We start from the raw sequence: 12,249 nt of genomic DNA on the forward strand, positions 1-12,249 counted from the left end.
CCCCACCCCTTCACTTAGCGGCTTTATATTACTGCTTCCTCTTTTATCCCTAATGTAGCCTGTAACTGGGGAATGTGAGTTGGTCAAACTAATGTTTCTTGAGCTGCCCCCAGCTGATCCTTTAGGCCATTATTCAAACCAAAATCACTAATGGTGGAAGTAAGCATCTATTTATCATATAAGTAAGCCACCCTGACAGACTGTGATTAGAATAATTAAAGTATGTAAATCATTTTATCATTCTTGTTGCTCGTAAATCTTAGCATAGAATTCTTACTTGCATTTATTTCTTATATTTGCTGTTTTGATCAGAATGAAAATTACATGTAATGCAATTTTCTTAGAAAGAAACTAAACTTGCATTTCACATTAAATAAGTACAGTATTTATCTCCTAAGACCGTATGCTAAAAAGTTTTAACTTATTTCTTATGCATTTACTTACAGATCTCACCTCTGCATTGTCAGACCCCACTAAATTTGCTAGTACCGCAAAGCAGTTGTTGACACAGAAAGTTAGTTCATCATCCCATGAACAGGTATGTACTTACTACTCGACTATGTTTGAATAAGTGAAAGGATGTAGGTCAGGGCAGTTCATGTATATGACAGAGCAGCTTTTGCATAGTACAAAGTGCACACAGACTACATATACTAGTACCACTTCATGGCACATGACATTCCCGTTCCTACATTTTAACTACCAGTTTTACCAAGGAAAATATAATGCAGTTTTACTATGGTGTCTTTCCAGGTATGTTGTACATTCCTGCAAATGCTACTATCTCAGCAAGATAATCCTTACTATCTGTTCCAGTTTATTATGTACTCAAACTGCCATTTGTTAAAAAGGCAGTCTCCCAAGGCTCTGTCTTTGGCACTCTTCTTTTTTCTCTGTAGTCTTCTGCCAAGCGTTTGTTTATTAAACTCTGAAATGGGCCATAGGAAAATAGAGTTGAATGAATATTAGCAAACTACTGGATGCTATTTAGCACAAACAAAAGGTTATCACTTATTTTTTTATAAATCGCACATCTCTGAGCCACAGAGCTGTCCAGCACCCTCTATCACTTGACACAAATATATTAGTGGGTTCTTTCTAGATCAAAATCTATCATTCCGGCTGCACATTAAAATCCAGTCCCCAAAAATGTACTACCACACCTATAAGATTTCTGACCTGCTCACCAGAGGAACTAGACAAACCATAGCCATTAACATGCTGCTATCTAGACTGTTTTAGGCCCTGTCATAATCATTGCTCACTCTAAGAAAATTGAAAACTCACAAAAGCTGGATTACAAAATCCTACAGTTAATACATCTTAGCCATTTTTCCACATATCACTGCCTAACATAAGAACAATCTGTCTTCCAATATAAGGTAGAGCCACCTTTCTCCAAAGCAGACTAACCTACAAAGTAACACATTATGGCTATTACCCTCTGCTGTAGAATAAACTGCACTTCGGGAGAAGCTCAGACCCCCTAAGAAGCAGTGATATCACCCTTCCTTTCTAGTCCATAAATCTTGTAACAGCTGCAAAAGGCATACTCAAAAAGCATCCTTTGTGTCTGAAACAAGATTGCAGAAAATAAACAAAGCATGCTTAACATGTTGCACATCAGATCATGTCAGTGTCAGTGGTGCAAAAGGCATTGGAAGGCCAGAAGGCTGTGACTTCTCTTCCCACTCTAGGAGATTGGATTGCTGATACTGCAGTGTAGCATTAGAGGAGTGCTACACTCCTGGGTGTGCCATCCTTTAAATAAAACATTAAACCAAGATCCATCTGGAGCTGGTGGTAGCTCAGGTGGATGTAAAAGATCCCACAGCGCCAACAGAAAATAGTAGGGCTTTTATTTATATAAACATGAAAAAGCCAAAGGCAACATATAATTCAAAAACTTTTCCTTAAGTCCATTTGAACACAGTTTAAATTTAAAAATACTTTACCCAGAAATAAAGTTTTCCCAGCCACCTTGGCATAACAAGCAGTAGACCCGTAACAAGCGGCATACCCCAGGGTTTGGTCTTTGGGCCTCTTATTTGGGATATACTTTTCTGAGGTGCAGGCCAAAACCAGTGGACTATGGCTGACCAAGTTTGCTGGGTGCTGTCATCAATTCCCCTAGTGATGAGGACATCCTCCAAGAGGGTCTCACCCAGATAAATAACTGGTGCCCAAAACATGACCTCAAGCTGAATAGCAAAAAATGCATCAGCATCCTCTTTGGGGAGAGTGATGTCCCCACAAATTATCACATTAATGGCAACACTGTAAGCACACAATCAGCCATGAGGGATTTGGGAAACCTTTCTTTTGACCACCATGTTGCTTCCATTGTATGGAAAGCTTTCTACATGGACCACCTCATAAGTAAGGGTATCTAATTCAGGGACAAGGAGGTCATAACATCCCTGTATTCTTCTCTAAGACCCATTATTGAGTACAACACCCCGTTCGGCATGTATCTTGCAAAGCAAATGCAGCAGCTGGAGACACCACATATGTTCCTTACCAAGAGAATTCAGGGCCTCAAAGATCTACCAGACACAGATAGGCTAAAAACCCTGTCCCTCTATTCAGTTTCATACAGACTCCTCAGAAGTGACCTCTGTCTGGCATACAAGGTAATCTCAGACCCCACCCTGATAGGACTGCTGCATATCCACAAGTCAAGCTGCACTTGAGTAACCCACACAGGCAGCCTCAACCTGGTCTGTGATATCAATAGGACTTGTTGGTGGGACAGATTTGTGTCTCACAGACTTCCCATCTGTGGAATAGACTCCCTGTCCATGTCAAGCAGAGTACCTCTTTACCCCTTTTTAAGCGCAACCTGGATAACTGGATAGGAAACAGAAAATATACCCCTGGGATTCCACCCGTGTCCCTGCTGGACAGGGACATTGGGTGCTGACTTGTCTAAACATGGGCTAAACTCTTGGCTAGGCTTATAAGGGCCTCAGGGCCAATAGCCTAGAAACTTCCTATGATCCTATAACCATTTCCTCAATTTGCCTAATATCAAAGAGTAAACCCATATCTTATTATAAGCCAGTTTTTCACAGTGAGCAATCCAAAGAATCTATAATACACTCACTACCAACTTAAAAATCCGAAGTTTTTACTTCACTGAGGTCATCAATTTCATGGGTTTTGTTATTGCATAAAAATTTTTGACCCTTTGTACCTCAAGAACTGTTTTCAAAACAATTGAATTCTTTTGCATTCTATAAAAGCATGATCTGTAGTTTCTTTAACCTGACATACATTATGCAACCTTTTTTCTTTTAATTTAGATTTAATTTTCCTTTTACTGGCAATTTATCAATCACTAACCTCCATAAAAAATCTTGTTTTTCAACTAATCCCTTAAATCATTCTCTTCTGAACTTTACACACTTTTGTATTGTATCATTTAACATACTTTAACATTTACCATAGTAATAGTCATCTATAATACATTCATAACATAGATTTATGTACAATGAAGAACAGAAAGCAAGCTTCCATGAAATCATTTTTTTGTAAAACCATTGTTATTATAGATGCAGTCACAAAGTTTATTTATTTTATTTTACATTTGTTGACCAGGAGTGTCTGACTGAGCTAAAGCCCTTTTTCAGCGGAGGCCTGGGAAGAAAAGATCCAAAACATACAACATTACTATAAATATATTCAATATGTTACAAATCTCATGCAGTAGTTTCCAATAATACTATAAACAAAAGAATGATAACAATTAAAGCATAAGAAGTAAACAATGTAGTTTAAAAAAACGTTTGCCAATCTAAAGTTCAATAAGCAGAATGTAGGAAAAGTTTTAGAAGTTACATAGAAGGAATGGTATGTAATAGATAAACAGGACTAGGTTGGTTATGGTCAGGGAGGATGCAAACAGTGCAGGTCCAGTGCTTTTTGAAGTAGTTTTTGTTTGGGGGTTGTAAGGTTCGTTATTTCTAGTGGGAGTTTGTTCCATGCAGTAGAAGGGTAGTAGCTGTATAAGTTGCACCCTGTCTTAGATTTAGGTTTGTAAACAGTTAATAGGTCTTGGTTTGCACTTCAGTGGTTTCTGATAGGGGAATAGATTCATAGGTTCATAGATTAGTACTAGGCTAACTGCCCTTGCAAGCCATTTTAAGCCTAGCCAATTACCCCTGTGAGATTCAAACTCTGTACCTTGTGTTTGTAAGGCAAACACCTTAACCATTAGGCCACCCTCCCAAGGGATGATAGAGCTGGACAGAAAGCTGGCTGATATAGAATGGAGTGTATGATTTGGAGCTGAGATTGGAGAAACAGGTGTGGTAGTTAGAGCCAGTTCAGGTATTTTAGGGAGAGACAGTGGAGAGATTTATATGTTTGTTGAGCTGCAAATCTAGCTATCTTGTGATAGGTCGATTCTAGATTAGTGAGTAGGGAGGAGTTCAGATTTGTGAGTATTTGGGAACAGTAAGTTAAGCAAGGTAGAAGGGAGACATAAGAAAAAGTGACCCTAGTTTCAGGTGTGAGGAATTTGTTATTCCTGTACAGAAGTCCTAACTTCTGATGGTTTTTTTGATGCAATTGTTAATGTGTAGATCAAATTTTAGTTGATCATCGATGGTAATGCCAAGTAGTTTTGTGCTAGGTGTGACTTCTATAGGGGTATTGTTTAGGGACGTTATGAAGGAAGGCTTAATGTGGTTAACAGATTTAGGAAGAAAGAGTAGCAATTTTCTTTTCTTTTTTGGGGGTTGAGGATGAGCTGGTTATTGTTGAGCCATGTCTCTACTGAGTTAAAGGATGTCTGGGTAGTTGATAGAAGTTCAGAGGGTGACTTAGCAATAGTGATGACTGCAGAGTCGTCAGCCTATTGGACAATGATAGACTGAGGACAAGAAGAGTAAAGTTAGTTGGTGAAGATATTAAATAATAGAGGTCCAAGAATGGATCCTTGGGGGACACCTAGTGTTACTGGAAGGGGGGTATATAGTGTTGAGTCCCATCTCACTGACTGCTGCCTATCTGTGAGATAGCTAGAGAACCATGCCCCTGTATCAGGGGAGAAGTTAAGGTTTGTAAGTAGCAGAGAGTGAGAGACAGTGCCAAAAGCCTTTGATAGGTCAAGGAATAGGCAAGATATGAGTTTATGATTGTCTTTGGCTAGAGAAATAGTGTTAAGGAAGGATTGTAGAGCTCTGGAGGTACTATGCTTGGGACAGAAACTATGCTGTTTCAGAGTGAGCAGTTTTCCCTGTATGAGATAATGCATAACTTGCTTGTGTATACATTTTTCAAGGACTTTAGAGAGAGGGTAGAGGGTAGCAATAGGTCTGAAACTAGAGATTTCTGTGGAGTTACCTCCTTTATGAATAGGAAGAGTATAGAACTGTTTCCAGATAGATGGAACTTTAGATTCAGAGATGGAGTGATTTGTTAGGATAGATACAGACATGGCAAGGGAGTGTGCAGCAGTTTGGAGAAAATGTGAAGGGATATTGTCTGCAGATACAAAGTATGGTTTGAGCTTAGAGAGTAGAGTGTTGATGTAATTAGTGGGAACAGGTTTGAAAGAGAAAAACTTTTCAGCATTAGTAGTTGGAGGAGTTCAGAAAGGTTAGAAGTGTTGTTTGAGGGGTTGGGGTTAAACAGTTTGGAAATAGATTCAATAAAATAGGTGTTGAATGTGTTGGCAGTCTCATCAGTGACTTGTCAGGACATGATTTGGTGAGTTCGGGTTGTCAGGATTTAGTATCCGGTTTATAGCATTCCAGAATTTCTTTGGATCAGATTTTAAGTTACTTCAACAAAGATATAACTGAGTATAAAACACATGGCAGATGATAATATCAGCATCAAAGAAAAAATAATGGGCTATACAGTAAAACAAACTGTACATAAATTAACTATGTCCTGTCTTGGTTAAATGCTGTATGAGTTAAAACTATAACTATCTGCATCTTGTCCACAGCTATGAAAGGAAGAGCTGTGTCTCCTCTCAAAAATTTCTTGTGGGGGGACAAGTTAGTCATGGAGGATATTATTTATCTAGGGTGCCCATTTTAGAGTTATCTTTTCTCTACTAATGGGTGTTTCAATAGCAGTTTCAACTTACCTTGTCTTGTTCATTGTATATATGAATCTGAAGTAAAAGCCTTTTTTCCATGATCTAGTAATCCATTTCTTCCCCACTAACATAAGCAGTAATAACAAAGCGTGCTCCAATAAGGAGAGAGAGGTTGAGGAGATATAGCCAACAAGAAAAAGTGAGGATATAGCTTCCATTTGACCTTGCCATGACATATCACAGACTTTTCAATATTCAGCATGCCCAGTAATAGACAATCCCAGAAAATGTGGTACCATGTGCCCATGCTGACCAAGCTGCAACACCAACACATCGGAGACACCCTAGAAAAGATAACTCCCAGCTTTGGTGGCATGTAAAAGTATTTGAACAGGCACTGCCAGCCAAATAATATGAATTTTCTAAATTTTGTGGTATACCTAGGTAATTCTAATCATATGGGCAATGCAGTAGCCAAAATTACTACATTTAAATCCTCTTGCCATTTTAGCTTATATTGTTGAGTGAGTTGGAATCTCTGAGCAGTCAGACAGCCATATACCTGCAAGGTAACCCCTCTTGGTGGGAGGGATCCCACTCTTGTTTCCACACACCATCTCACCACTCTTGGGCAGTCTTCCTCTTCAACACTTCCCAACTTTACTTTTTAAAAATATTTAAAAAACAAAAATCACAGCACAGATTGCCGCAAAGCTGTGTGTGTTTCTAAATAATTTCTACATGTTTTAGAAAGAAAGCACTTAAACTTGACTAAAATATGGCTTTGTGGCATTCTGTGTGGTGTTTTTTTCTTTTTTGCATAGTTATTTAATATGCCGTTTTGTGGAAGTTGTTTTTGAAAATATTTAAAGTAGTCTTGTGAGCACTGGGGCATCACTCTCCCTTATCTGAAACCACTGCAGTAAAATCTGGATTTGATTCATTCTCCTTGAAGGCTTTGGCTGAGACGTCAGAGAGAGTTTGTAATAAACTATTTTCTGTGGATTTTTGCTGTTGTTCTTCATCTATCTGCATTTGGTTGCCACATTATTGTAACTAAGAAGGTGGAATCTCAGAATGTCAACGCAGCTTCTTCTCTAGAACCTGGCATCACAAAAACAGTGTTTTTACAGGGGGGGGCACCCCTCTCCTGCATCCCCCACACAACCTGCCTATTATATATGTACAAACTTTGAGATCACTCCACATTGGGGAAAGGGAAACACAACCTCAACAAATACCCACTTCCAGAGGAGAAGCTGGTTCGATATTCCAAGATTCGAGCTTCTCAGTTTCATAGGCTCATAGGAGATTACTAGGCTATCAACCCAGAGGTCATTTTAAGCCTAGCCATTCATCTCAATTTAATGACATAGAAATGCTAGTCAATACCAAAGATTGCATTTAGTGATGACTGCCCACATTCAGGAGGGTTATGGGTGCTATCCCCAGTAAAAATATACGGTGCCCCATCCACTCGTCCAGGTTCCTCTTGAACAGTGTCATAGAGAGGTGCTCTGTTTCACATGAATTGGTAGCCTGTTCCAAAGACATGGTAGCTGCTGGATGATAAATCTGTCCCTCCAGCATGTCCAATTTAAGTCACAACCCATATTTAGGTCCCAGGAATGGATAACCCTATTCCCATTTGATTTATGGATATGCAGCAAGTTCATTAGGTTTGGGTCTTGGATTGCTGTGTAGGCCAGGCATAAGTTCATAGGTTCATAGGTTCATAGATTAGTACTAAGCTAACTGCCCTTGCGAGCCATTTTAAGCCTAGCTAGTTATCCCTTGTGAGACTCAAACCCTGCACCTTGTGTTTGTAAGGCAACCACCTTAACCTTAAGAAGTCTATATGATATGCAGTATGATGACAGGGACTTTTAGTCGGTCTGTGTAAGGCACATGCTGGAGCACCTTGATCTTCTTTGTTAGAAACCTCTGAGGTCTCTAATTGCTGGAGGTGCTTAGTGTGGTACATGCCAAATGGGTTGTTATACTCAATTATGGACCAGATAAATGCAGAGTATGGGGGGGTTATAACTTCTTTAGCTCTTGAGGTGATGCCCTTACTAATCAAGTGTGCTACATAGAAAGCTTTCCTTACCACAGTAGACATGTGGAAGTCAAAGTTAAGATCACAGTCAACTTATGATCCCAGATCCCTCACCACGTCATGGGTACTTAGGGTATTTTTGTTGATTTGATAGTGTGAGGGGCCATTCTTTGTGCCAAAGGGAATGATGATGCATTTCCATGCATTCAGTTTGAGACTGTGACTAATACACCAGTTGTTGGTCTGAGTGAGACCCTCCTGGAGTATACTGACATCATTTGGGGATTTAATGATTACACCTAGTTTGCAGTTGTCTGCAAATTTGGTCAACCACAATCCCTTAGTTTTGACCTGAACTTTTGAGAAGTATATACCAAACAGCACTGACCCCTGTAACACCCCACTCATAACAGATCTACTGATGTGGAGTCACCCACTTTGATAGTGTGTGTCAGGTTTGTGAGCCAGTTGGCAACCCATCTTACAACAAAGGGGTTTACATTCAGTTTGCTGAGTTTATTGGTAATGCCTGAATGTGTGATTGTGTCAAAAGCCTAAGTCTAGGTATGCTGTGTGCACAAATTTGCCCTTGTCAATGGCCTTGGTCACATTTAAAAAGAAATCCACCATATTTAACAGACATGAGTTGCCCTTGACAAAGCCAAACTTGGAGGTCATCTATGTCTTTATTTATGAGGTCCATAATGATACTCTGGTCTCAGTAATCTGGTCTTTTGATCTTCTGATATAAACTCCTCCCCCTTTGGTCAACCAGTCCTAGAAATTACATTTTTTATATCTCCTCATAAAAGGGATCTGATTGAGAGTAAGCAGGCTCTGGATAAGTGCAGAGGCACAAGTTCCTCCAGCAATGGCACAGCACCAGTGAGTTTAAATGACCGTAGAACAACTCTGGATGTGTTAGAAGCCACTTCTGTTAGGCTTTTAGAAATAAAATAACTATAAAATCCTGAAAATCCTCCCTCATTCCAAGTAAAATATTTTCCAGATGGGCAATTTGACTGGGAGAGAAGACCCCACACCTACTTCAAATGGGCTGCTAGACAACAGAGTTAGAAATCAGGAAGTGATACCTCTCCCAAGTCCCCAAGTAGACTAATTAATTTTCATTTGACCCTGTGTTCATGATGCAGACATAAAAATGAAATAGTCAAACTCTCAGTGGGAACCGTATCTGAGAAAGCCTAGCCACATATAAAATTGGGAGTAGACTGTACCATTTAATACTTATTACCATCTGTGGTGCTGCGGTAGCATTGTCGCCTCACAGTTAGACGTTGCCCGTTCAATTCTCAGTTAGAGCGTCTTCTGTGTTGCGACATGCGTGAGTGGGCGTTCCTTCATTGAAGGTTGTGTGTTAGGCCTGGCAAGCCAGCATGTCAAAATCTACTGCCAATCATTAGCGGACCGGAGTTCCGCTGTGGCGACCCCAACCAGGAAAAGCAGAAAGAAACAAACAAACAAACCATCTAACAGAAACCCAGTCTGAGACCATACCAACGGTAGTAAGATGCCATAGCTTGATAATTACTACATTTATGGAGAGAGAAGGTGATGGACCTAGATCTTTGGAAAGAAAGACCCCCCCAAAATTACATAATGGGTTCTATATTTACAAGAAATGGAAGCATGTTTAATAATCTTGAAAAGGAAGCAAATTTTTCTAAATATTTCAGACACAATTTGTTGACCTTATATCCTGACAGCTTGACAAAGTCTTGTAGTTCATCAAAGGACAGTTCTTAACCCTTTCCAGGTTAGGAGGGCACAAGAATAAGTCTTACAGATGCAGAGATAGAGAAAAATCACTCGTTGTCTACAAAGACACAAAAATCACTTATTGTTAACCTTGAAATTCAGAACCAGAACATTGTTCAGCCTCTGTGCCAGTTGCTGCAAATAGATGGCAAACAGAAGGGAATAGCTGTCAATCCTACCTAGTGCTCTTTGCAGTGCAGTCCTTTGTGTCAGCCCTTGCCCCATTCTCACACTTAGAAGATTCATCATAAATTGCTGTAACTAGCGAATCTGCCTCTTGAGGAAACCCTGTCCTGCCCAGCACTGTCCACACAAACTTATAGCTGACTCTCTTAAATGCTTTTTCCACATTCAGGCTAGCCAGTAAGAGAGACAAGTGAGACTTGATTGCACAGTCAGTAATTAAAAATGTGTTAATTACATTATTGTGCATCGTGCTTCCATGTACCAAACCTGTCTGGTCTGAGTGAATTATATCTGGAAGCAGGTTTTCAAATATTTGGGCAATCAATGATGCATTCATTTTATAGTCATGATTAAGAATTGAAATTAGATGATATGAGGAGACTAATAAAGGTGTCTTTCCAGGTTTAAGCAATGCTACTACAGTGGCCTCCTTCTAAGATGCATGGATCTTTCTACTATACAGTATGGCACCAGATAGGTGGATGTAAATCTATATAAATTCTTCCCCCTCCCCACTTACACATTTCTAAAGGCAGGCCATCCTGACCAGGGGTCTTACTTGTCTTAAGTTTCATGAAGGGCGTAGAGATATCTTTCTCACAAAAAGGCTGAATTATGTTTTCTGCCAGATGATTAGGAATCCCCTGGAGTTCCACCCTGTCCAAGTACTGGCTGATATCAAGCCTAATATTCTCTGTCTGGGAATCATCTGCATAAAGGGAGGCATATGAAAAAAAAATGAATGTAAAATCCAATCAGGCTTGGTAAGAACCACACCCATGCCCTGCTGCTTGCATTGCTTGAATTGTGAGACCAAGTACCTCTGAGTCACTGGGGAGAATTCCAGGTTATTAAGCTGAAAAGGTGTTCTGGTAAAATCAGCATTCTATTGGTGGAACATATCCTACTCTCCTCTAGCTTGTTCTAACAGCCTGTGCGCTTCCAGAATCCCACTCTCCTCTAGCTTGTTCTAACAGCCTGTGCACTTCCAGAATCCCACTCTCCTCTAGCTTGTTCTAACAGCCTGTGCGCTTCCAGAATCCCACTCTCCTCTAGCTTGTTCTAACAGCCTGTGCGCTTCCAGAATCCCACTCTCCTCTAGCTTGTTCTAACAGCCTGTGTGCTTCCAGAATCCCACTCTCCTCTGCGTTTCCAGAGATCCTGTTAACATCAAACCATGTGCCATCTGGAGCTCTTGCTAGAACTTGCACACACTGGCTTATCTTTTAAAAGAGCTCTATCGGCCTTTTAATAAGGAATCACAAAGTTCAGCCATCCTCCACCCTGTGCTGTGATTAATTTGGGAACCACTGCCTCTCTCCACCTGTCATATGGATATCATAGCTCATTATTATAGCAACAACCCATGGCTGGATGTGGGTAATGCTGGATTTACCCATGGTTGGTGTGGTTTGGTCATGAGTGTGAAGCCCAGGTGACCAAGCAGAGCCAACTATGGGTAAATCCAGCATTGCCTGCACTCAGCTGTGGGTTATTGCTATTATACGATGACATTATTTAATAAAAAGTGAGTTATTTCTCTTAAATAACATCCTTGTAAAATGGCATCATGCTGCTCTTCCACATTTTTCCCCCAATGTACAGGATAGACAAGGCAGCGATAAAAGGATAATCAGGTACGTTTCTCTAATTTTGCATAAAGTACATGATTATCATTTTATTTTTCTCTGTCCCATCTGTCTCATGCTTTTGAGGTCTCTGGTTTTTGAAAGTTTATTAAAAAAATTTAAAAGGTATACTTTTCATAACATATATTTATAGAAGAAAGTCAGGCGATCAGACTTTTTTCCATTGGTATATGCTCGATATACAATGGGCATACTGGTTGGGCTGACCAGTCAGCGTGATTGTTTTCAAATATTAATGGCAAGTAATTGTATAATAAAGTATTTGCTATCCAAAGAAAAATGCTCAGTGTGTCAGGTAGAGTAAAGGTGCAGATGAGAGAGGAATGATTAAAGATAAATATAGGCCGAGTCAGAAGCTCAGTGAAGCCATGTGCATGATCCTTGGAAACAAAACTTTTATCAATTCTGGAATATCTATGGTGGCCAGCTGAACAGCATTTTAACCCATGCTGAGAGGAGTTTAACCATATGAATATGTCAACCTTACCCATCATTTCAATAGCTGGAATGAGGTGTCTAAC

At 39.9% G+C, this 12,249-nt stretch overlaps 1 protein-coding gene across 1 annotated transcript in view; it reads left to right on the plus strand.

Moving 5' to 3' along the window:
• The window catches only part of LOC122803768 (1-phosphatidylinositol 4,5-bisphosphate phosphodiesterase beta-2-like), an 805,974-nt gene that overhangs the window by 624,855 nt on the left and 168,870 nt on the right, over positions 1-12,249 (plus strand). The window contains exon 19 of the mRNA XM_044073456.1: positions 447-538. Within this exon, the coding sequence (XP_043929391.1) occupies positions 447-538 (92 nt within the window). The remainder of the gene's footprint in view (positions 1-446; positions 539-12,249) is intronic.

Source organism: Protopterus annectens, chromosome 6.part0 (genome assembly GCF_019279795.1).
Source record: "Protopterus annectens isolate FY-2018-M chromosome 6.part0, PAN1.0, whole genome shotgun sequence".
Taxonomy (NCBI): domain Eukaryota; kingdom Metazoa; phylum Chordata; order Ceratodontiformes; family Protopteridae; genus Protopterus; species Protopterus annectens.